Source organism: Triturus cristatus, chromosome 3_1 (assembly GCF_964204655.1).
Source record: "Triturus cristatus chromosome 3_1, aTriCri1.1, whole genome shotgun sequence".
Taxonomy (NCBI): Eukaryota; Metazoa; Chordata; class Amphibia; order Caudata; family Salamandridae; genus Triturus; species Triturus cristatus.
The window spans coordinates 1,031,542,723-1,031,564,337 of NC_140583.1; the positions used below are offsets into that span (position 1 = coordinate 1,031,542,723).

Consider the following 21,615-nt stretch of genomic DNA (forward strand, 5'->3'; position numbering starts at 1 on the left):
ATTTCTGAAGCATGGCAATGCTAAGAATACACAACACAATGAAAAAGAAGAAAAGGAAAGACAAGTGTTGAATTTTGTGATGATGATAGATAAAAGGGGATCACACACCACTATAACGTGCAAGTTAACAGGCATGTCATTCTAAGGAAAACTATGGTGGAGTTATGACCCAGTTGAAGAAGAATTGGCGAGGTGAGTTTTAAAAGACTTAAGTAAAGAAAAGAGTGAGGAAAATAAAAATCTATGAGGCCTATGTGTCCCCATGTGCCCCCCCCGAACGCTTATGTGCACATACATGTAACCTATGTATTTCCCCTCCATGGCCTTTCTATCATGATGCTTATGCTATAACGTGGCCTGCCATAATCCAGTCTCCCATGAGAGAAACGACAAATCTGTATTGAGGCCTACACGTTTTTCATCATGTTTTCCTGCATTTTCATGAAGCTCATGTTTATGGCTCAGCCAGAGCCAAAAAGAGGTTTTCATGCCTCACAACGCTCTGAAAGCTACAGCTACGTATCCTTGGCCTTGCACACTTGGGCCTCAGCCAAAGGGGCCCTGTCACAAGGTACCGAGACAGTATTGAGCACGGTTATCTGCTTACTCTTACTGAAACCACATTCTTGCCTGGTGAAGGAGGAATGAACGCGCCCATCTGCAAGGAGGGAGCCCAGCCCTACTGTCTCTCTTTGTGAGATTGCAAAGCTCACGTCAGTAAAAAGCCCATAGCCCCCATGTAAGGCTTCTGCAGTAAATGAAGTAAATGAAGAAATAGATGCCACATCGGCTCTTGGTGATAAGCAACCTATGTCACAAATCAGTCCCTGCTCCAGACATCGGATATCAGATAATACAAGATGTGCTGGTCGTCTTGACACTGAAGGCCTCACTAACTGAAGGCCTCACTTCCAGACTTGTTCGGTTGCATAGCAACCCTCCCCACGTCAGTTACACGTCATGCTCGAGTTGAGCACAAGTAAGGCAAAGTTCCAGTACAATTCCAGCAGATCACGCAACCCCCTCCAGGTATCCACCCACACATGACAAATTACCCATTATCATCAAGTGGACGCCCACATGAACGCCCACCTTCACGCCTACTTACACGCCCACATGCTCTTATCTCATTCTCTCTTGCTCTTTTGCTTACGTACAATTGAGAAATGTATATATATTGTACTCTGTGAATAATGTTTTGAGAATATTGAGAATACTTTTGAGTCCCTTTCCAGAACCTTTTTTGGTGATGGTAATATTCTCCCTTTGACTCGAGTTATTGGAATAAAGCCCTTTTAGAACCTGATACCACAGACTCAGCCTCTTGCTTTATGCATGATCTTATTTATATTTTAAAAATACATAGAGCGTAATATTTTATTTACCACATAATGGCGCCCGAACAGTTTAATCTCATTCCCCACACGCCGGAGATGAAGGTCCAGTTTTGCCCCCTTCCATAGCCGTGACGGACTTCAAGCGCGCACGTCGCGGGTCTTCCCGCCAACTCCCTCAGGCCAACGAAGGGGACAGACTGCGACCAGGCATCCATACGAGGCGGTGAGGAACGCAGATTGTCCTACCCAGAGCCCACCTGCGAGAGAGCTGTGTCCGAGGTATACAGAGGCCCACCAGATTCCGAAGTTCCGAAGTTCCGCGTCCAGTCCAGTCCGGTCCAGTCCAGTCCAGTTCAGTTCCGAGGCCTTCCGTTCCGAGCTACCCGGTGAGTACCATTGCCGGGGAGGCGTTCTGACGTGCACATAGGTTGTGCCGGTCAAGACGGGTTTGGGTACACAAATCCGGTCTGCACTGTTTCAGCAGTGTATCTGTACTGTTTAGCAGTATATCTAGTATGTCTAGTATATAATTCAGAATCACCTAGTTGGTGTTCCCTAATGGCCATTGTTGTTCGTTAAATGTTAAATATTAAATGTTTTAAATACGTTTTACATATTGTGGTGTGAATGACTGTTCATTATTGTGTTTAGTTGTATCAAGTGTGTTCAAGATTAAGTATCAAATCAGATCTCAACATGCCGCTCTTTTCGAAGTTAAGACAGATCAAAACTAGAAAAGGGGTACTCGAAGAAGCTGTTCCCATTCCACCTAGGGACACTCCAGGGTACTTTATGTATCATAAGCATGGCCTAGATGCCGTATTATTTCTTGATTTATGGGTGGACTACACCAAGGATTTACCAGAAAGTCAGAGGTGGCCCGCAGCTGGGACCTGGGATGCAGATTGCATCATGAGAGTAGAAGAAGAGTTATGGAAAAAGACAGCCAGACAGTGACAGAAATATGCCATTGAATTATGGCGTAAAGAATTGCATAGACGCACAAAGAAAGCGCTCAGAAAAGAAGAGAAAAGTAGGGAGGATTCAGACAAAGCCCGAGAAAACGTATTAGTTGAGGAAGGTATCCGAGTAAAAGCAGAACAAGTAGACAGACAACGAAACACTCTTGTGAAAGAGAAAATGTAGACCAGCTCGGAAGGATGCCATTGAGTTTTGGCGCAAGGAGTCACATAGGAGGACAGAGTAAGTGTTTCACGAAGCAGAGAGAAGTAGACTGGAGTCTGGAAGAGCCAAGGAAAAGATGTTACAGGAGGAAGTGGAGCAGGTAAAATGAGCGCAGGCTGACAGAGAAAGAAATACTGACGTTGCTGGTATTTATCCCGTCCTTTCAGAGGACCTAGCAAGAGTGGCCCCAGTAGAAAGACCAGTTAGAGTGCCACCGCAAGTACCACGATACATATAATAATGATATAGTAGCCCAAAGGTTCTTGAGCCACCCACCAAATGAACAGCGCATAGCTGGTGTTTACATGGTCCAACATTTGACTACGTTGTCAATAGGAAATTGAGAGGGGTGTAGCTAGAGAAGGAGCAACACCTGTGATCTGATGACACCCCTAATGTACAAAGTGTTAATGAAAAATAATTAGTGAAAAGTTTAGCTTGAGAAAAATTGTGGGTATTTCGAATTTGCAAAATTGTTCCGGAATCCAGGTTTGTGTTCTTGGTGGTCCAGTGAGCCAATGTGCTGGGTCAAGACGGTAAGATTATGACCCCCTGAGAGCAAATTGTATATAAAAATAATTTTTCAATTGGGCGAATTATTGCAGTTTTTATGGAATTGAGTAGTCTTTTTGTCTTTGACAGCTTCAGAGTGAGGAGAAGGTGGGGGCTGTGTAGAGCAGTATGTGATACAGAAATCGGAGACAGATTCTGACCTTGTAGCCAGTGTAGGTGGGGGCCGGTGAGAGGAGCAGAACAGAGTCACTGCTTAGAAAGCTTCTCTGACATCGCATCTGTGTAATGCCTGCAGCCGGAACAACAAAAAAGTTGGCTGGCAGCCCAGGCTCAGGCCGCGCTGAGGGGCTATTTTTAGCTTCTCTGATAAGACAGGGCAGCTGAGAAATGTAAGTCGAGAAAGATTCCCTTGGTCTATTCTGTGCTAAACCAGTGCCCCGGGGAAATGTCTATGGAGAAGATTTGTTTTATTTTTTAGCAAATGTTATATTGCTTCTGGCCAGAAAGTAAAATGTTGCTCTTGCTTGGAATTTTAAGGGCTATGTGCCTATATAAAAACGATTTTCAAATTCAGACATTTTTGAATTGTGGCCACAAGCTGCCACCAGTTGCATTGGATAAATGATCCAGTGGTTACGGTTCTGTGAGGAAAGATGGGAGATGCATCTTCGACTAGGACATGAGGGTACATTGTGTACAAAGATGCATAGCTCATTTTTTATAAAAAAAAAAAAAAAGACAGGTTCGTGTGTTCTTCATTTTTGATTATTGTTGCTGATCCTGTGTGTCAGACTTGACACGGTCATCATTGGGATGACCCACTGCCAGATGGGGTTGTATAGGGCAGGTAAATCAGTTATTGATTATAAGCCTGACAAATTAAGCAGGCCAGAGTGTTCGCCTCTGAGCTGTAGGTACTATAATTGCGCATCACTGCTCATTTATATATGTTAGTGTAATTGTCTATGCTTTCTGTGCTTGGTATACTGATGGCTTGGCATATGTATTTTATATATGTTTTGTTTTTGTGTTGTATTGACCAGTCTGTTTAGCGTTTAATACAAAGTTCTCCTGTGCAAGTACAGAGATGGTCGTGACGACGGCAATCTTTGCACAGCGCTTGGCTGGAACTTGTTCACAATTACTAAAATTCACAGACATGATATTACCATTATCATGCTGTCAAAATAGCAGACAACACGTTATCAGTGTATGTCTAATTGGTGTTGGAGATGAATGAAACAAAAGAAAAAGGCTATGCAAGACTAAAATATTTTTCACATAACTGCCTTTCTCTTATAGACAGGCAGCCTCGGTCATATGTTTCCAGATTGGACATTAAGGAACAATTATGATCTGTGCACTCGCATCTTAACTCTTGAAAGGCCTGTTTTAAATAAGGACTGCCACCACAGAGTGACAAATGAGGCTCGGTATTTAGGGTAATGAGAAAATATCTGACAGGATTTCCTTTTTAAAGTTTGCTTTAGTAAGCTCATTCTTGTAAGTGGTGGCCCCAAAAGTTGACTTGTTTTTTAAATTAGGCTGTTTTTTGTATAGGTGGAAATTATTGCAAAATGACTGATTTTTTTTAGCAGATAAATTATTAATTATCAACATTAACAACTATTCTTAAACTTGGTTTTCCGAATATTTAGGTAATTTAGCATTCCTATTAGGGCCTCCTAGCATTAATATTGACTTCAGGTTGGTGTAGGTTCATGTAATAGGGACATTTGCATATGAGATGTCATTTGGCCAGCTTATGAGCTAACACAATGAGGTTTGTACATTAATTTGAAGGATTTCTCGCCGTTTCATATACGCTGTGTATCTCCTATAATTTTGCTTACGCCCAGTAGCTACACACATGGATTAATAGTGTTGACAAGACACAGGGTTTGATAGTGTTTGACAGCAGTGAAATCTGTTTCAGATTTCCTCCTGTCAAAAAGGGGGGGAAGGAGGAGAATATTGGCTTTCTGCTGGCCCCTGAGGAGGTTCGCTTCCCGCTAGCCCCTTAAGAAATTAAGCCCCTTAGAAATTAGCCCCCTTAGAAATTAAGTCGAGGAAATAGGTATGGTGCTTTCCCCTTTTTCTCATGTTTTATTGTGATCTTTCAGGGGAATTAGTTGTGGGCACCGGAACGTATTCAATTGATTTCTGGTTTTTCACAGCCCAAGACACAAAAAGACTAAAGTCCTCAAGAACACACTGTGGCATTTGAAGAATTAAAGAGAGCTTTATGTCAAGCACCAGTTTTAGCAAACCCTGATTACAACAAATCGTTTATGCTTTTTGTGACAGAGCGGGATGGAACAGCACTATCTGTCCTAACACAAGATCATGCAGGAAAACACGAGCCCTGTGCTTATTTTTCTAGTACATTAGACCCAGTAGCACAGGCTTTGCCTGCGTGCCTAAAATCAGTTGCAGCAACGGCCTTAGCCATAAGACAAAGTGACTTGATAGTGCTGGGCCACCCTCTGACAGTACAAGTACCACACGCAGTAGAGGTTCTCTTGAACCGGACACAAACACAACACCTGACTGTAGCTAGACTGACAGGCTATGAGCCAACGTTATTTCAACCACAAATAGAGATCAGACGATGCAACATACTGAATCCTGCTACCCTTTTGCCCTCCAGTACAGAAAGCGTTTCACCACACGACTGTGTTGAAGTAATACATACCGTGACTAAACCAAGACAAGACTTGACAGACGTTGCACTCCCAGACCCCGACCTAACACTATATGTTGACGGCTCATGCATGAGGACAGGGGCGGGAGAATTAGTGGCAGCATATGCAGTGACTACTGATACTGTAATAATAGAGACTAAAAGAATAGACATATTGTCAGCACAAGCAGCAGAGCTCATCACCCTGACACAAGCGTGCATAAGAGCTAAGCACCTGAGAGTAAACATTTACACCGATTCTCTGGCGAGAAAGAGGTTTTTTGACCTCTCATGGGGCCAAGATACAGCATGGCCCCCATATTCAAGCCCTACTGGAAGCAATACATTTACCAACAGCCATAGCTATCCTAAAATGTAAAGCACATACTAGAGCCACAGATACCATTTCCCAAGGCAATGATCTGGCAGACCGAACAGCTAAACAGACAGCTCAGACCCCACTAGACATGACAAAGTTACAGGTTCAATAAGTGTCCAAAGCCATGACAGTTAGGGATCCTTCCAAGGATGTACAAGACATACAGACACATGCTACTATGGACGAATTAAAGAAATGGTCGGAACAAGGAGGGGTACTGACTGATCAGGGTTGGATGAATAAGGGCAAATCCACATGGTTTCTTCCTGATTCGATGGTACAAGTGATTATAAATACCGCACATAGTCCTGCACACTTAGGAGAGAAAGCAATGATAGATAGCTTACAGAATATATGGTTCAACAAGCACCTGCGTGCAGCAGCGAAACAAAAGGTCAGAACATGTATGATCTGTTGCCAATTCAATCCAGGTAAAGGCATTCCGATGGAACAAGGTGGATTCCATCCACCTGACCACCCTTTTGAAGTGCTCCAAATGGATTATATCCAAATAAACAGATGTAGAGGTTACAAATATGTCCTGGTACTAATGAAGCAGGTGTCCCTTCTGTTAGGGTATACCTGGAAATTCCATTGTGTGCGACATCCTGAAGCAGCAGGCCTTGTAGAAAGACATAAACAGACATTAAAAATTTGCGCAGACAAAGGTGTAGATTGGATGGTAGCCCTGCCGGTTGCCCTCTTTTACATGCGAATGGTAGCTCATTCTAGAACAGGCTTATCTCCCTATGAAGTGGTCTTTGGTAGACCACCAAATATGTGGGGCACTCCAATGCCTAAAAGATTACTGATGCTGACAGATTACCTGGCTTCCTTGATGTCTGCACTACTCTCTTGTTGTTCGCAGGTTGCTGCCGCCTTCCCTGACAACACCCAGGTCAAAGAATACTCCATCGCTCCTGGATGGAAGGCGCCAAAGTCAGTGCTCTGGACCACGGGGACGGCCGTTAAAGTCAAAGGGCAGAAAGGATGGTTGCACCTTCACCACTCTTTTACAAAGGAAAAAGACTTTGAACTTGGATTTTGGATTTTAAACACCATTTTCTAGAGGAGACTCCCCAGCAGTTTCCACAAAGCTAAACTTAGATCTACAAAGTCAGAACCCGTTTGATCAATTAAGTCCACTAGGTGGTGAAGCGGTTGAACATGTATTCTGGCTTGCATAAGATCTTGGACAATAATATTGATAAAAAAGAGCAAGATGTGCATCACGATAATATGTATCAGCTTAATACTACATGCTATTTTTCCTCCTATTGCCTCACTCTTATACTCCTCCACTAATGATACCATAAAGCACACATTTAGTGATCTGCCATCCCATGAGCTATCATATCGACTTGCCTTACGCAACAATATCTTTATTCAGATGCTGCACCATTCACATCAGACTAGCAATGCTACAGACTGCTGGGTCTGTGGCCGATTTCCCCCGTATCAGAAGGTAAAGGGAGTGTTGCCTCTTTCTCCTTTTCCGTTCTCCCATAATGGTTCTTGCGGAGCATGGTTTGCCTTAATGACATCCATCAACGGTGATGCCAAAGAATACAAAGCAATAACAAGGCTCCACAAGATTGCCCAAAACATACATCAAGACCCAGGCACGTGGACATGGTCCGGTTGGCTCTGGGGATTAATATCGGCTTGGGGATGGAAAGTGTTGACCGTCTGTGGGTTGATACTATTAATGATATTCAGTTGTTGCCTATGTCTGCAGTGTGGCCCGGCCATTTGTGGCCTGTGTGCTACTGCCTGTGTTCCACATCCCTATTTACAAAGCATTGAAAATGGAAAAATAATGCTGCAAGAACAGATCGACTGTCTCATGAACATAGACGTTACATAGGGGGTTCACTAAGGTACAAGGAGGGAATGAGGAAAATAAAAATCTATGAGGCCTATGTGTCCCCATGTGCCCCCCCCGAACGCTTATGTGCACATACATGTAACCTATGTATTTCCCCTCCATGGCCTTTCTATCATGATGCTTATGCTATAACGTGGCCTGCCATCATCCAGTCTCCCATGAGAGAAACGACAAATCTGTATTGAGGCCTACACGTTTTTCATCATGTTTTCCTGCATTTTCATGAAGCTCATGTTTATGGCTCAGCCAGAGCCAAAAAGAGGTTTTCATGCCTCAGAACGCTCTGAAAGCTACAGCTACGTATCCTTGGCCTTGCACACTTGGGCCTCAGCCAAAGGGGCCCTGTCACAAGGTACCGAGACAGTATTGAGCACGGTTATCTGCTTACCCTTACTGAAACCACATTCTTGCCTGGTGAAGGAGGAATGAACGCGCCCATCTGCAAGGAGGGAGCCCAGCCCTACTGTCTCTCTTTGTGAGATTGCAAAGCTCACGTCAGTAAAAAGCCCATAGCCCCCATGTAAGGCTTCTGCAGTAAATGAAGTAAATGAAGAAATAGATGCCACATCGGCTCTTGGTGATGAGCAACCTATGTCACAAATCAGTCCCTGCTCCAGACATCGGATATCAGATAATACAAGATGTGCTGGTCGTCTTGACACTGAAGGCCTCACTAACTGAAGGCCTCACTTCCAGACTTGTTCGGTTGCATAGCAACCCTCCCCACGTCAGTTACACGTCATGCTCGAGTTGAGCACAAGTAAGGCAAAGTTCCAGTACAATTCCAGCAGATCACGCAACCCCCTCCAGGTATCCACCCACACATGACAAATTACCCATTATCATCAAGTGGACGCCCACATGGACGCCCACCTTCACGCCTACTTACACGCCCACATGCTCTTATCTCATTCTCTTTTGCTCTTTTGCTTACGTACAATTGAGAAATGTATATATATTGTACTCTGTGAATAATGTTTTGAGAATATTGAGAATACTTTTGAGTCCCTTTCCAGAACCTTTTTTGGTGATGGTAATATTCTCCCTTTGACTCGAGTTATTGGAATAAAGCCCTTTTAGAACCTGATACCACAGACTCAGCCTCTTGCTTTATGCATGATCTTATTTATATTTTAAAAATACATAGAGCGTAATATTTTATTTACCACAAGAGTAGAGGACTGCTCTTAAGAGAACCAGTTACAGTAGACTTATTAGAGAAGTTATGAGTAGTTTTAAATAGTTGTTGTTATGATGAAGTTGAAATTCAAAATGTCAGGCTCTGCATGTTATGGTGCATTTCGAGCATCGGAACTATTGGGTTTAGGAGGAAAGAGAGGTATGATGAACAATGATATTTGTTCAGAAGGACAGAGGTTACGGATTTAGTTGAAGGCTTCAAAGACAGATCAACCGGGCAGGGGAAATTGAGTATGGTTAAATATGTACAGCAAGGTTGAGTTATGCCCAGTGGTGGAATGGGTGGGCTTTCAGAGCTATTTAAGTTTGTCAGACAAAGAAATATTCAGACATAGAAATAGAACTACAGTCAGTGTCCAATTTGTTAGCAGTATTAAGAATGGCTTAAAAAATGGGTTGCAATATAAAAAGTATGGAACACATCTTATCAAATTGGGGCAGTGGCAGAGGCGGCGAAAATTGAGTGTTCTTGGGCAGAAATTAACAAATTTGGAAGATGAAAGTCACAATGTTGTGAGAAGTATGTGAGGATACAAAGTTGCTTTGTTGTTCCTGTTATCTGATATGATTTTCTGTTCTTCACTTCAGGTTGTGGTAAAGGGCCAAACCTAGGCAAAATGTGTACATGGATTGTGGACATTCCTTTGTATGATGAACAGCTAAAAATACAGACCAACAAATATATTGCTGCTCTCTTGGACATCACTGCAGCAGGCATGCAGTAGTATGGTGGGGTAAACATGGCATGCGTTTGGGTCGTTTGCTACCTGTGTTAGCAGACCTTTTCTCCAGCAGAGGGAACCCAGATATGTTAATTGTACACTTAGGTGAAAATGATTTAGTGCAATTGTCAGGTTTAACTTTGATTACACAAATGAAGGAAGATCTAAAGGTGATTAAAAGTCAAGGGTCCGGTAATTGCATGGTCTGGACTGAATTTGTGGCTAGAAGGCATTGGAGGGGAGTGCTCAAGCATACAGCAATGGACAAAGCAAGAAGAAAATTGAATAGAGCAATGAGAGTTTTTGTATTTCCACAGGTTTTATCACATAAGCAAAGAAATGATGAAGATGATTCTCTGTTTCGTGATGATGGAGTTCACTTACCTAAATTTGGACAGGTGTATAACATTATGGAATTGATAGAACTACTGGCAAAAATATGGAAAGCAACACATTGGTGAAAATGATATATATATAACAGTTTTGGCAGAGAAAGGAGGATTGTAGGTGGTGCAGGAAAACACACAATAGGGTTTTCCTGGATGGTGGTAGTTTTTGGATAGATGGAGAGTCTGGTGCAGATGTATCCATCCCGGGGAGAGGGGGGGGGGGGGAGTGACAAGGGAGGGAAAATCTAAGTTTGAGCTCTGGAACAACACTATGGAAACTCACTGGGGGATGCTTGATGGGGTGTGAATGAGAGAAATTGGAGAATGCAAGGAAAAGGATGTGAAGGGAAGAAGAAAGGAAAGAGTTTGAAGAACATGGGGGGGGGGTTTGTTTATGCAACGTTCACAAGTTGGGATTTTCAGGGAGAAGGGGAGTGACAGGAAGTTAATGTATTAGTGAGGTTTGGTTTCAGAATGCGTTCTGTAATTTCATGAAGTATTTCTACAGACCGGTCTTAATAAAGTGGCCTTTTTTGCGAACTAGGAGAATGTTGTGTGGTATCACTGCATTAAACCAGTTCCTTCTACAGACTTTCTTAGGTCTTGGCCAGACATGGGTCTCAAGTTCACTGTGCCTTAGGAACAAAGCTGAAACTCATTTGTAGAAATGCCAAGGAGGCTCAAACAGATCTTGGGTTGGTTGTGTTCTTGTTCAGAATTAAGGTGGTCGAACCGTTTGTGCTGGCCCATCTCTTTTGGACCGAAACCAAGACTGATTTGCGTATGAATGGCCCCTGTCTGTAATGACACTCACAAACTAAAAAGGGATGGAGTGGAATCCATTCAGCGTAATTACCAGTGTCTGAGAATAAGTCAAGCATTCCATCCAACGCACCACCATTTTGTGTGCTGTCGAAGACTACCAGGTCATGGAGCACTGCTTGTGGAGGTCTTTCAGCTCCTCATGGATGGGAGGAGGAAGAATATTGCTGCATCAGTGAAACTGAAAGGCCAGACTATAGTAAAGACAAAACTCTCACGAAAGGTAACAGTCTCACAGCTAAGTGGGTGGATGGATTCTCATTCTAACCAAGAATGAAACAGGAAGAATAAAGTTCGACTTCATAAGTGGCAAGATGAGGAAGTTAACAGAAACACTGCGGACGCAGGTGTAGCAGATGGTGTATGGCCCACAGTTACTGTGGCTGTAGAAAACAGGTGCAAAACTGGGAGATCAACATATGCACAAGCCTTTTATGGAAAAATATGACGATGATATATTTGGGTATTACTTATTTTTAAATCATGGACTGAATAAATACAGAATCAAACATGTTTCCAGAAATGAGCTTATATTAGACTCAGAAAATTAAAGTAAAAGCAATAAAAGCAATAAACACATTATAGTGGAAGAAACTGCAGACAAGAAAAAAGAGATCTTGCAGTTTCATAAAGAAAGAGTAAAGGTCGCAGAGTTGAGGCACCGTCTATACTAGCCCCAGTAGATAAACCTCAAAGTGTATTTTGTACCTGCTTGGGTCTTTTCACCAGCAATCCGAGAAGCAGAAGGGTTGCAAAAAATAACAGACACTTGTATATAAACTTCTTTGAGATCTTCAAAGCCATGCCGGATTCCCTGTGAAGACAAGAAAGGAGCTATAAATAGCTTTACAAGCATTTTCACTTTATGAAGCCAGACCAGTGACAACTGGTTTGAATTACTGTCAACAGCTATGCCAAATAATGGAGCCGACAGCCCCTTCTAAGGTTGCACAAATACATTCTTTAGTGATTGTTACCTTAGTTAAAAAAAAATTTAAACAAGGGCAAAGGTCTGTAGTATTACATTGAACAACAAAAACAGCAATACAGAACATACAGAAACACGCTGAGAAAGAAAATCACACGGCAAAAAGATTATCTATTAACAAGATAAAAATCTACTTACAAAATATTGTCTTATACAATTATCTAGACACAACAAACTACAGAGGACTAGTATAAAAGGCATGATTAGATAGTTAAGGTTTTAAATTGCTTTCGAAACACAGCACGGATGGGACAAGGAGAAAACCGGGGAAAAAGTTCCAACAAGCATTGGCATAGCCAATAGGTCTCGCCTTTGGGACCTTATAAGTGTTTAGCCATGCAACAGTCGCATAACTAAATACTTATAAGGTCCCAAAAGCGAGACCTACTGGCTATGCAAAGCGGCCCTGCGGCCGTGAAAGGTAAAGTGATCGGGATCGGGATCACGATCAAACATCAAAGCGGCCGCGCGGCCGAAAGTGAAAGTAATCGCGGTAAAGCATGGCGCGCGCGCCCGCGCACATGCACTGTAGCTCTAGGCTGCCCTGGTAGCACTTTTTGGAGCCCTCTCAATAAGTCTCGCCAGACCAGCGCATGCGCTGGGTCAGGCGAGACCTAAAAACCAGAGGCTGTTACTGAAAAAGTTAGAGACAGAGTATGGACTTACAGATTCCGGCAATCTTGAGGTGCAAAGGTTTTTTACTCAATATAATATACTCCGGAAAAGTATCACAAACTGTTTATTTTATTTAATGGTGTAGGCACAAAATAGATTATAAATGTATAATGCTTTTGAAATAGACCACCGGATAAGAAATGCCGGTGTAACAACATTTGTTGGTATATTGCACTAAAGAGGACAACTTTTGACCCTAGCAAGTAATTAATTTTATTTTTAATTTATATGGGAGGTTTGAAAAACACTACTATCCACCTCACCATTGTGTCAGAAGGGAATCTTGCCACATCTAACACATAATTTTGTATTTTAAAGTCATCTGACTTTAAAAGCAGCTGGAATGGAAGAAAAGTAAACTCTTTGATTATACTGAAGCACGGGCAAGGCCAACGGGTCTGCTAATAAATACAATTGGCTCTTCAGATAATGATGGGTTCAGGAACTCAATAAGTCAAAAACAAACAAACAAACACACAGACACACACATATGTTTCCATTAATTCTAGAAATTCTAGTCCTCATGGCGCTAGAAGTACTATTGAGTTTCTAAGGTTCAAGGATGAAGTGTGTTTTGAGCCCTATCTCGATATCATTCAGAATCCTTTTGATCGAGCTCTTTATTTCAAATTTAGGGTTGGTACACTCCCAGTTCGCGAATTAACTGCACGTTGGAAACTACCCTCCCAGACATCACCATTTTGCTTTTTATGTGAGACTCAAGTTGAGTCAATTGCTCATATTTTATTTGTATGCCCCGAATACAAAATTCCAAGGTCTTATTGGCTCAAACCCTTGTGTAAAGTCTTAGGCACAAGAGACCATCTCACAGCTTTGCGCATTCTCAAATCTGATACGCGTTCTTTGTATGTCTGCGCACTTTCCAAGTTTTTGAGGTGGTCTTGGCTTTTAAGAACAAAAGCCCTTGCAGTTCATGCTTAAACAGTTTGTCTGTATTCTTTTTTAAGCAAATTGTCTTATTTATTCTGTCTATATGTATTTTAGTTCCTTGTTTGTTCTGGAAATATGGTGATGTCACAGTTTTTCAGCTAAATACTTATTTGTAAATATTACAAATGTAAATGCTTTTAAGATATGTTTTTATCGAAATAAAGCTTATTTCATTCATTAATTCACCAATTGACTAATTCTTGTGTTCACCCTCTTTCACACCCATAAACTCAAAAACATATACAAGATTAACTAGAAGAATTAAAGTAGGGAAAAGAAAGTGTGCAGCTGCCTAAACATGGTGGGCATATGCTTAAAATACCAAAATTAACCATAACAACGGATGACTGAATTGCAGGAGTATTGTACATAGTGCATCATTCTTTTAATGTTCCAGCATGGTCGACATGTTTAGAATCAACCGATTATGATCAGAGAATAGTAAAGCAGTGGTATGCTATGGACAATACCATTCCACAATGGTCGTCTGGTTTAGTGGCAGTGGCCGAGAGGGATGTGACTCACTGGAGAAGAAATAAGAGACTTACAAAATTCCCCTTTAGCAGTGTTGTGGGAGCTGTAGTATGCTGTAAACGTGAAAATAAAAAGAGGAGCAAGCAAGAAATGAAAGAGTTCATATAAAAGAAGAACCTTTTATAGGTTTTCAGGAGCCAAGACCCTGCACACAACTGGCTTATGAAAGGTCTCCAGTTTTGGAATTCACTCACCCTGAACTTGCCTAAAAGAATTCCAGATAAAGCTGATAAAATATACACCTTTAGCAACAAGATACTTCATTTTGGGCACCATCTTTATGGCCACTAGAATTAGGTCCCCTACCTACATTATTCAGGAAGGTAAAGAATTTTGGTGTCATAATGGATAATAAGCTTGATGTGGCGATCAAGTGAATGCCACCATTTCTGCCTCCTTCTACGCACTCAAGATAGTGAAGAAGATTCTTCCTTTTATCCCCTCAACTCTACAAAAAACAGTGGCAACAGACATAGTGCTGTCAAAACTGGACGACTGCAATGGGCTTTATTTCAGCATGCAATTGCAGTATATGACCAAGCTTCAGTCTCTCCAAAATGTGGCTGCAAGGTTGTTGTCGGGTATCTCTAAGTTTCAGTCAGCTAAACCTGCCTTACGGAAGCTCCACTGACTTCCAATTAAACAAAGAGTTTGTTTCAAAGCCCTGTGCATTACTTATAGGGCTTTGCATGATTCTGGCCCAAAGAGAGAGGTTCAAATGGTATCATCCAGACAGGCTTCTCTGCTCAAGTGCTGCCAAGTACATTGTTGTCCCTAAATTCAAAAGCTCCTCCTGGGGCGGAAAGAGTTTTGTGGTAGAGGTCTCGAAATTGTGGAACACCCTTCCCCTATGCGTTAAGTCAATGCCCGATCTTCTGTCTTTTAGAAAGACTCTGAAAACGTGGCTCTCTAATTATTAGCTGGGCTAACATTCTCCATTTCACAGCTGTGCCTTGATGCCTCCGGGTAATTGTTTGAGCTTTATAAAAGTATTTAAGATAACACAAGTGTAGTAGTGGAGTCTGTAATTCAGGTGCAGTTATTTACTCACTATCTATGACGAAAAGTAGTTTGAAGGATTTACTTGTATTAATAATAATTTATTGATAATCATTAGATAAACAAGAAAATCATCACAAATATGAAAACAACAACCGTTATAGATATCATGAGGTTGAAAACCATCTAAATTCTCTTGTGTTATTTATGTTATGTTATTGACACTTTTAAAGTGCGACAAATACCCGGAGGTGTCCTGGCGCTGTCTAGAAGTCCCGAGGGGACAAGCCTGTGAATTGCCAGCGTCATGGGATGAGAGGCTAGTCATACCGGAAGAACCAGGTCTTAAGTTCCTTTCTGAAGGACATCAGGTCAGGCAAGGTTCTAAGGTAGAGTGGTGGCTCATTCCAAGCCTTAACGGCTCCGTAAACAAAACTTCTACCTCCCCAACGGACCTTCCTGATACGTGGAACGTGAGCCTGTTTTGTTCCTTTTGATCGTAGGCTTCTTCCCGGGACGTACCCTTGTATACGCTGCTTTAAAAATTCTGGGCCTAGTCCATGCAAGGCCTTAAATGCCATGGACAGCGCCTTAAAACGTATACGGCTTTTGATAGGGAGCCAATGAAGGGTTCTTCTTTCCAAAGTAACTGAGGAAAATCTGGAGGAGCCTGTAAGTAGACGGACTGCCGCATTCTGCAGGATCTGTAATTTGTTCAGTATGCTTTGCTGCGCGATCAGATAAAGTCCGTTACAGTAGTCCAGTCTAGCTGTTACCAAAGCCCTTACCACCATATGCCTGCTATCTCGAGGGAGCAGGGGTAACACTTTCCTCATCATTCTGATGGTGTACCAGGTTTTAGATGTTAATACTTTTATTTGGTGCTCCAGGGTGAGATTATCGTCCAGTATTATACCGAGGATTTCACCTTTCTGGCTGGAAATGGGAGAGAGCCCAAGGAGTCGGGCCAACAGGCAGGGGTCCAAAAGTTAGAGGTGTTACCAAACAATATGACCTCGGTTTTGTCCGAATTTAGTTTGACAGTTTTCGGACATCCGGCTGCTCACTGCCCCCATACACTCCCGCAGATGCAATTCCAAATCCGCCTCCCCCCAGGTGTCAGTGATACAACAATTTGTGTATCATCTACATAGGAGGTGATACCGAACCCATAGGACCCTATAACGGGTGCCAGCGCGCTAACGTAAATGTTAAAAAGGGTGGGACTGAGTGATGACCCCTGAGGGACCCCGCAAGGTGTAGAGAAAGGTTTCGACTGGAACTCCCCCAGGGTCACCACTTGTTTTCTGTTGGCTAGAAAAGATTTGATAAGGTCCCATGCTTTACCACCAATCCCGCATGTCTTTAGACGACTCAGGAGTATTGAATGGTGGACCGTATCAAAGGCCGCGGAGAAGTCAAGCAAAATCAGGGCTGCCTTGTCTCCCTGATCCACTGTCTCCCTCCCTAATCTCTTCTGTAGCTTTAATTAGGGCGGATTCTACGCTATGGCCTGGCCTAAAACCATATTGGGTGGGGTCAAGTACCTGGGTATCCTCCAGGAAGAGACTAACCTGTCTGTTCATAAATTTTTCGACAAGTTTAGCCGGTAGGGGAAGTCTAGCTATTGGGCGAAAACTATTAGGGTCATTAATCGGGAGGTTGGGTTTTTTCAGCAATGGTAGAATAGAAGCTAATTTCCAATGACTGGGAAAGAGCTCTGTTTCAAACATAAGGTTAAATATACTAGAGAGCTGATCCGCAATTGGCCAAGAGGCTAGTCTAGCCACCTTAATGGGGCAAGGGTCAAATGGGGATCCTGAATTGGCTTCCTTCAAGATCTTTTGAGTGTCCAAGGAGGACACTGGCCGGAATTTAACGCTGGCCTGGCGCAGACGGGCGCAGACGGGCTTTTTCTTGTTAGGCACAGGGAGATTAAGTGATTTGCCCAGAATCACAGGATGTTTAGCATCATTACCGAGACTCGAACCCAGTTCCCCCCCAGGTCCGAGGTCGAGTGCCCTAGCCTCCTCCAAAGACTTCCAAGTCTCAAAAAACACAAAGTCATTCCCACCCCTCCCCAAGATGACCAACCTCCTCTTTGCCCTTGATCATAGAAAAAAATCCCACTCCTTCTACATCCGGTTCTTTTTTTTCTTTTGGAGACTTTATCACCTTCTCAAGCGGTGAAAGCGTCAAAAGGTGAGCAGTTGCCTCGAGAATTAAGAGCAAACTGCGGCGACACTGCAGGTGGATAACAGGCAACATAACCACGTGCGACGATCCTAACCATGAAGGAGGTAGAGAACAATGTGACACTGCTACCCAGTTCACAATAAAAGGGAGGCACAACCCAACCACAGCTCTGTAAAGCAAAAAGGGCGGGATTCTGTGCACCCTTGACTTGTGCCCTGGTCCTTTGCTCTCCTCGTGAGCTTGTTGATGTTAGCTTTGGGCCAAGTTCACAAGGATATTTTCACGAGTAGGTGTAACTGTCTCCTTACTCCAGAACACTCTTGACTTACTTCTGAATATCCAGTAGTGAGTCACACATACTCACAGAACCAGGTTTCCAAATTTGATCAAGCTTCTGCGCTTCTTGCTTCCGGTGTAGCGCAGGAAGCTTTAATTTGGAAAACAAAACACATGCTGCGGTATTTCCCAGGTGCTGTTTTACCTCCTCATTCGAACTTCAGTACCTTGGAATGTGGGTGGGGGAGGGGATGTGGTAAAACTGCATTTTTCCCAATTCTGGGCTGCAAAACATGCACTGCGGGGTAGTTCCGTACAAAAAGTTTGCCTAGTTTTACCTGGTAAAATTTATGCAGATAATACATGCAGTTTACGTGGAAAAATAACACGAATAACAAAATAAATCTTAAAATAAGGCTCAAAATTATAGCAGAGACGAGGTCTCTGGGACAAAACATTTTGCAGGACAAATACTAAAGAGAAAAGTTTGCATCTGTTGTACATCCTTTTTAGGTCTTGCTAACAGACCACTATTGTCGAAAAGACCTGTGGAGGACAATATCAAAACTTCCGATGGGCTTTAGGCTATCCCTTTGCTTATCGTTGGATGATTTGGTTAAAATGTTCTTGCTTCTTATTCAATGGACTTCCTTCCTCTTCCTGTGCTCAACACCCCCCTCCTACCACCACCCCATGGCATAGATTCTTTAAGATCCTTTTGATTGGACGACTTGTATCCCTTACACTGTTCACATTCAGGGAACTACTATTTTCTGTTTTTTTGGGATGCATGTGTTTTCATGCTTCCTTTTCCCTTCATACCCCTTACCTCAGTCTCAGCCTCAGTCAATGCTTTTTCCACCCTCCATAGCTGTTTTTTTTGCTTTTTAATTATTTGTTACTCCTTGATTCAAGATTCTCTGTTGTTCCCCTGCCTGCTCCCCAATGCCCCTCCATCGACTACACCCCCAAGTGCTCCTCTATTTCTCCCTTGCCCTTCTCCTTGTGCTCTTGCAAGAATCAAACAAGAAAATATTTAAATTTTTTTGAAGGACTCGGGCGGCTCATTTCTTAAAATACACTTCTGCCTACATTCAAATGATGATCTTAATTTTAAATACTGCTCCATGATTGGCATCCGCCATCTTGGAAAGTGAGATGGACAAAATAAATACCAAAATTTCAGCTGCGTAGGCAGTAGATGAATGCGAGCATCGTGAAACATCCACACGCAAGAGTGGTGATGCATGCATGTGCATATGTCATGATGTATGCATGCATATAAGTCATAACACTTTTTTTCTCTTTTTTTGCTTATATTGCGCAACATCAGCAAAAAGCCTAGGCAAACCCAACATGTTGAGAAGGCAAGACCTTTTAGCTGTGCCAATGCTTATTAAACTTGTAAACTGAACTAACAACCCAGTACCTTAGTTGGCAACTGTTTCTGCTTTAGAAACTGTGTCAGAGAGAGAGAGATACACAGGGAGAGAGGGAGATTGCGAAGGAGAGGAGTAGGGAGTGGGAGAGGGTGAGAGGAAAGAGAGAGCGGGAGCGAGAGTCTGAGAAATATCACTTACTTTTGAGTATGTGAGACCAGGATCCGATTGGGATAACAAAATAGACTTAGGAACTATAAAACACTTGTCCCACTTGCTTAGTATTTTTAGGTCTTGCCTACTACACAGCAGCTGTTTTGTCTACAGCAAGACGCACTGTTAGCTTATAGTGAGCTTACCAACGACAGATTGCTTACTTTGGATTCTTTGTCACTCACATTTTGCTTGCTTCTTATTAGTTAGCAACTGTAGGCTTTCCTTCCTCTTCTTGTGTTTGTCTCTCCTCGGAAGCCGGAGATGTATTACTTGTGTCCTTCCACTACTCAGTTTTCAGGCACTACTTTTTTCTTTTTGTGTAAGCACCCCAACAGAGTGTATGTGTTTCCACCTGTCTCCGTCGTAAACTTCTCCCTTCGCCATTTAGCCACGTTCCTGCGATTTACTCTCTTACCCGAGTGCTTCTCCTGCACTCCCCCACATTGGTTTCTCGCCCCTATGCTTTTCCTGCCAGCTCCACATTTCTCTCTTTTGCCCGTTTGATCGATCAAATGCCGCTCCTGGAATATTCCAGTGGTGTAGCAACAGTGTCATGGCAATAATGTAAGCAAGGCAAGCATCGCCTGGTTTGGAGGTAAAAATAATCTGTAACAACTGATGCAGATAGATCTCAGATCCCTAGGCCCCATTTCCACTGCACCAGAGGCACCATTGAAAGCTACACCCCTGGAACCTTTGTATATGCTGAAATAGCAAGCAAATGAATCTTATGTAGTGCACAACTGAATTTGCAATCTAGTAACCAATAAAGGTACTGTAGCAACTGTTGCATTTGTACATGTTACGTGACATTTGCATATGTAACATGAACGACTGCACGTTTTCCACAGACAAGTATAGCAAGTACATGTAGTCCATCTCCTTACTTCCTTTTTGACAGCCGTATAATTAGCAGGCAAGTCTTAGTGATCACGGACTATGACCCCCCCCCCCCCAAGAGCCAAGTAGCCAAGTTCAGACTCAAGGGTTCTGGGTGCCAAACTCTGGCGCTCTGCATTGTTAATAGATGAGGAAATAGTAATACTGACATCACAGAGAGTGTGTTGCCACACTTCTTGAGATGGGAATACTGTGGTAGACATGCCTACTGTGGCAGAATTGGGAATTAGCGTATTCCTTGAGATTATGTACTTGTGAACGACTGATGGTGTAAGAAATTGGGTTGTTGGTTGACTGGGGTGTGAGCTCTGGTCAAGCAGCAGCCACAATCCTGGTCAGGGTGAGGCTCAAGTCAACCCTAAATTAACCTGTAATTAACCCCCTAGTAGCTTGGTACAGAACAGTCAGTCTTAATTTAAAGGCAATGTGTAAAGTATTTTTGCAACCTTTCAAACAGTAATAAAGTGAAAATCATCACAGAAAAAATATAGTACACCAAGTTAGTAAAATAGATCTTTCTTTAATAAATAAAACAAGATCAAAACAACACATATCTAATCAGTAGAACCAGAGATATATAATTTAAAGATTTTATGGAAAATAGAGCCAAAAAGCACAAAGCGCTAACTGTGGATATCTGGTTGCCCTGCACCGGGACAAAGTCACAAATTTAGGTCGGCCGGAATGGAGGGCGGGCCGGCTACAGTGCCCCTGTTATTCCAGCTGAACAAAGTACTGGTGGTTTCTGGTGCTCAGCACCGGCACTAAATTGTTAGCAGCTGTGCTTATGACAATCTGCCACATGGAGGCACTGTTTGTGCAATTTAGAGATGAGCAGAGCAACAGGTGTTCATGAATTCACTATACAGAAAAAAAATGAATTATACCTGCTGCCTAAGCCACTCTTATAGATTTGGAGGCCTAGAATAGTCTAAATTGTCACACTTGTGGGAGTGTGATGGTTAGATAGATGTGTAAGTACTGTCGGTGGCAGCTCTGGCAGGTGCAATGAGTGGTGCAATGTGCAGTGACCTCCTGACCAAGGCCATGACACTTAATATTTTACAAATAAATTAACTACTGCACCAAACACAAAATGGTTGCATGTTTCCATTTGGAAATTAAGGCTTATTAAATATAATTAGGTAACACAAATGTTATCCTATGAGAAAAGTAGGCCTTCCAGCAGTAAAAACAAATTTGAGTTTTTAATTACTAGGACATGTAAAACTTTAAAGTACATTTCCTACATTTTAAATACATTGCACCCTGCCCTCTGGGCTGTCCATGGCTGACTTTAGTGGTGACATATGTATCAAAAAGAAAAGTTTGGCACCTGACAAAAGTTTTTTTTTTACAAAGTCAAAATGGCAGTTTACAACT

The 21,615-nt window shown here is 42.5% G+C and overlaps 1 protein-coding gene across 3 annotated transcripts in view; it reads right to left on the reverse strand.

Annotated features, from left to right (window-relative positions):
* LOC146861445 (NXPE family member 2-like) overlaps positions 1-21,615 on the reverse strand; it is a 474,101-nt gene that overhangs the window by 50,562 nt on the left and 401,924 nt on the right. For all 3 annotated transcript variants that reach the window (XM_085645739.1, XM_085645738.1, XM_085645740.1), the window contains one exon: positions 11,827-11,932. In XM_085645739.1, coding sequence (XP_085501865.1) covers positions 11,827-11,922 — 96 coding nt within the window. In that variant the 5' untranslated portion in view covers positions 11,923-11,932. The remainder of the gene's footprint in view (positions 1-11,826; positions 11,933-21,615) is intronic.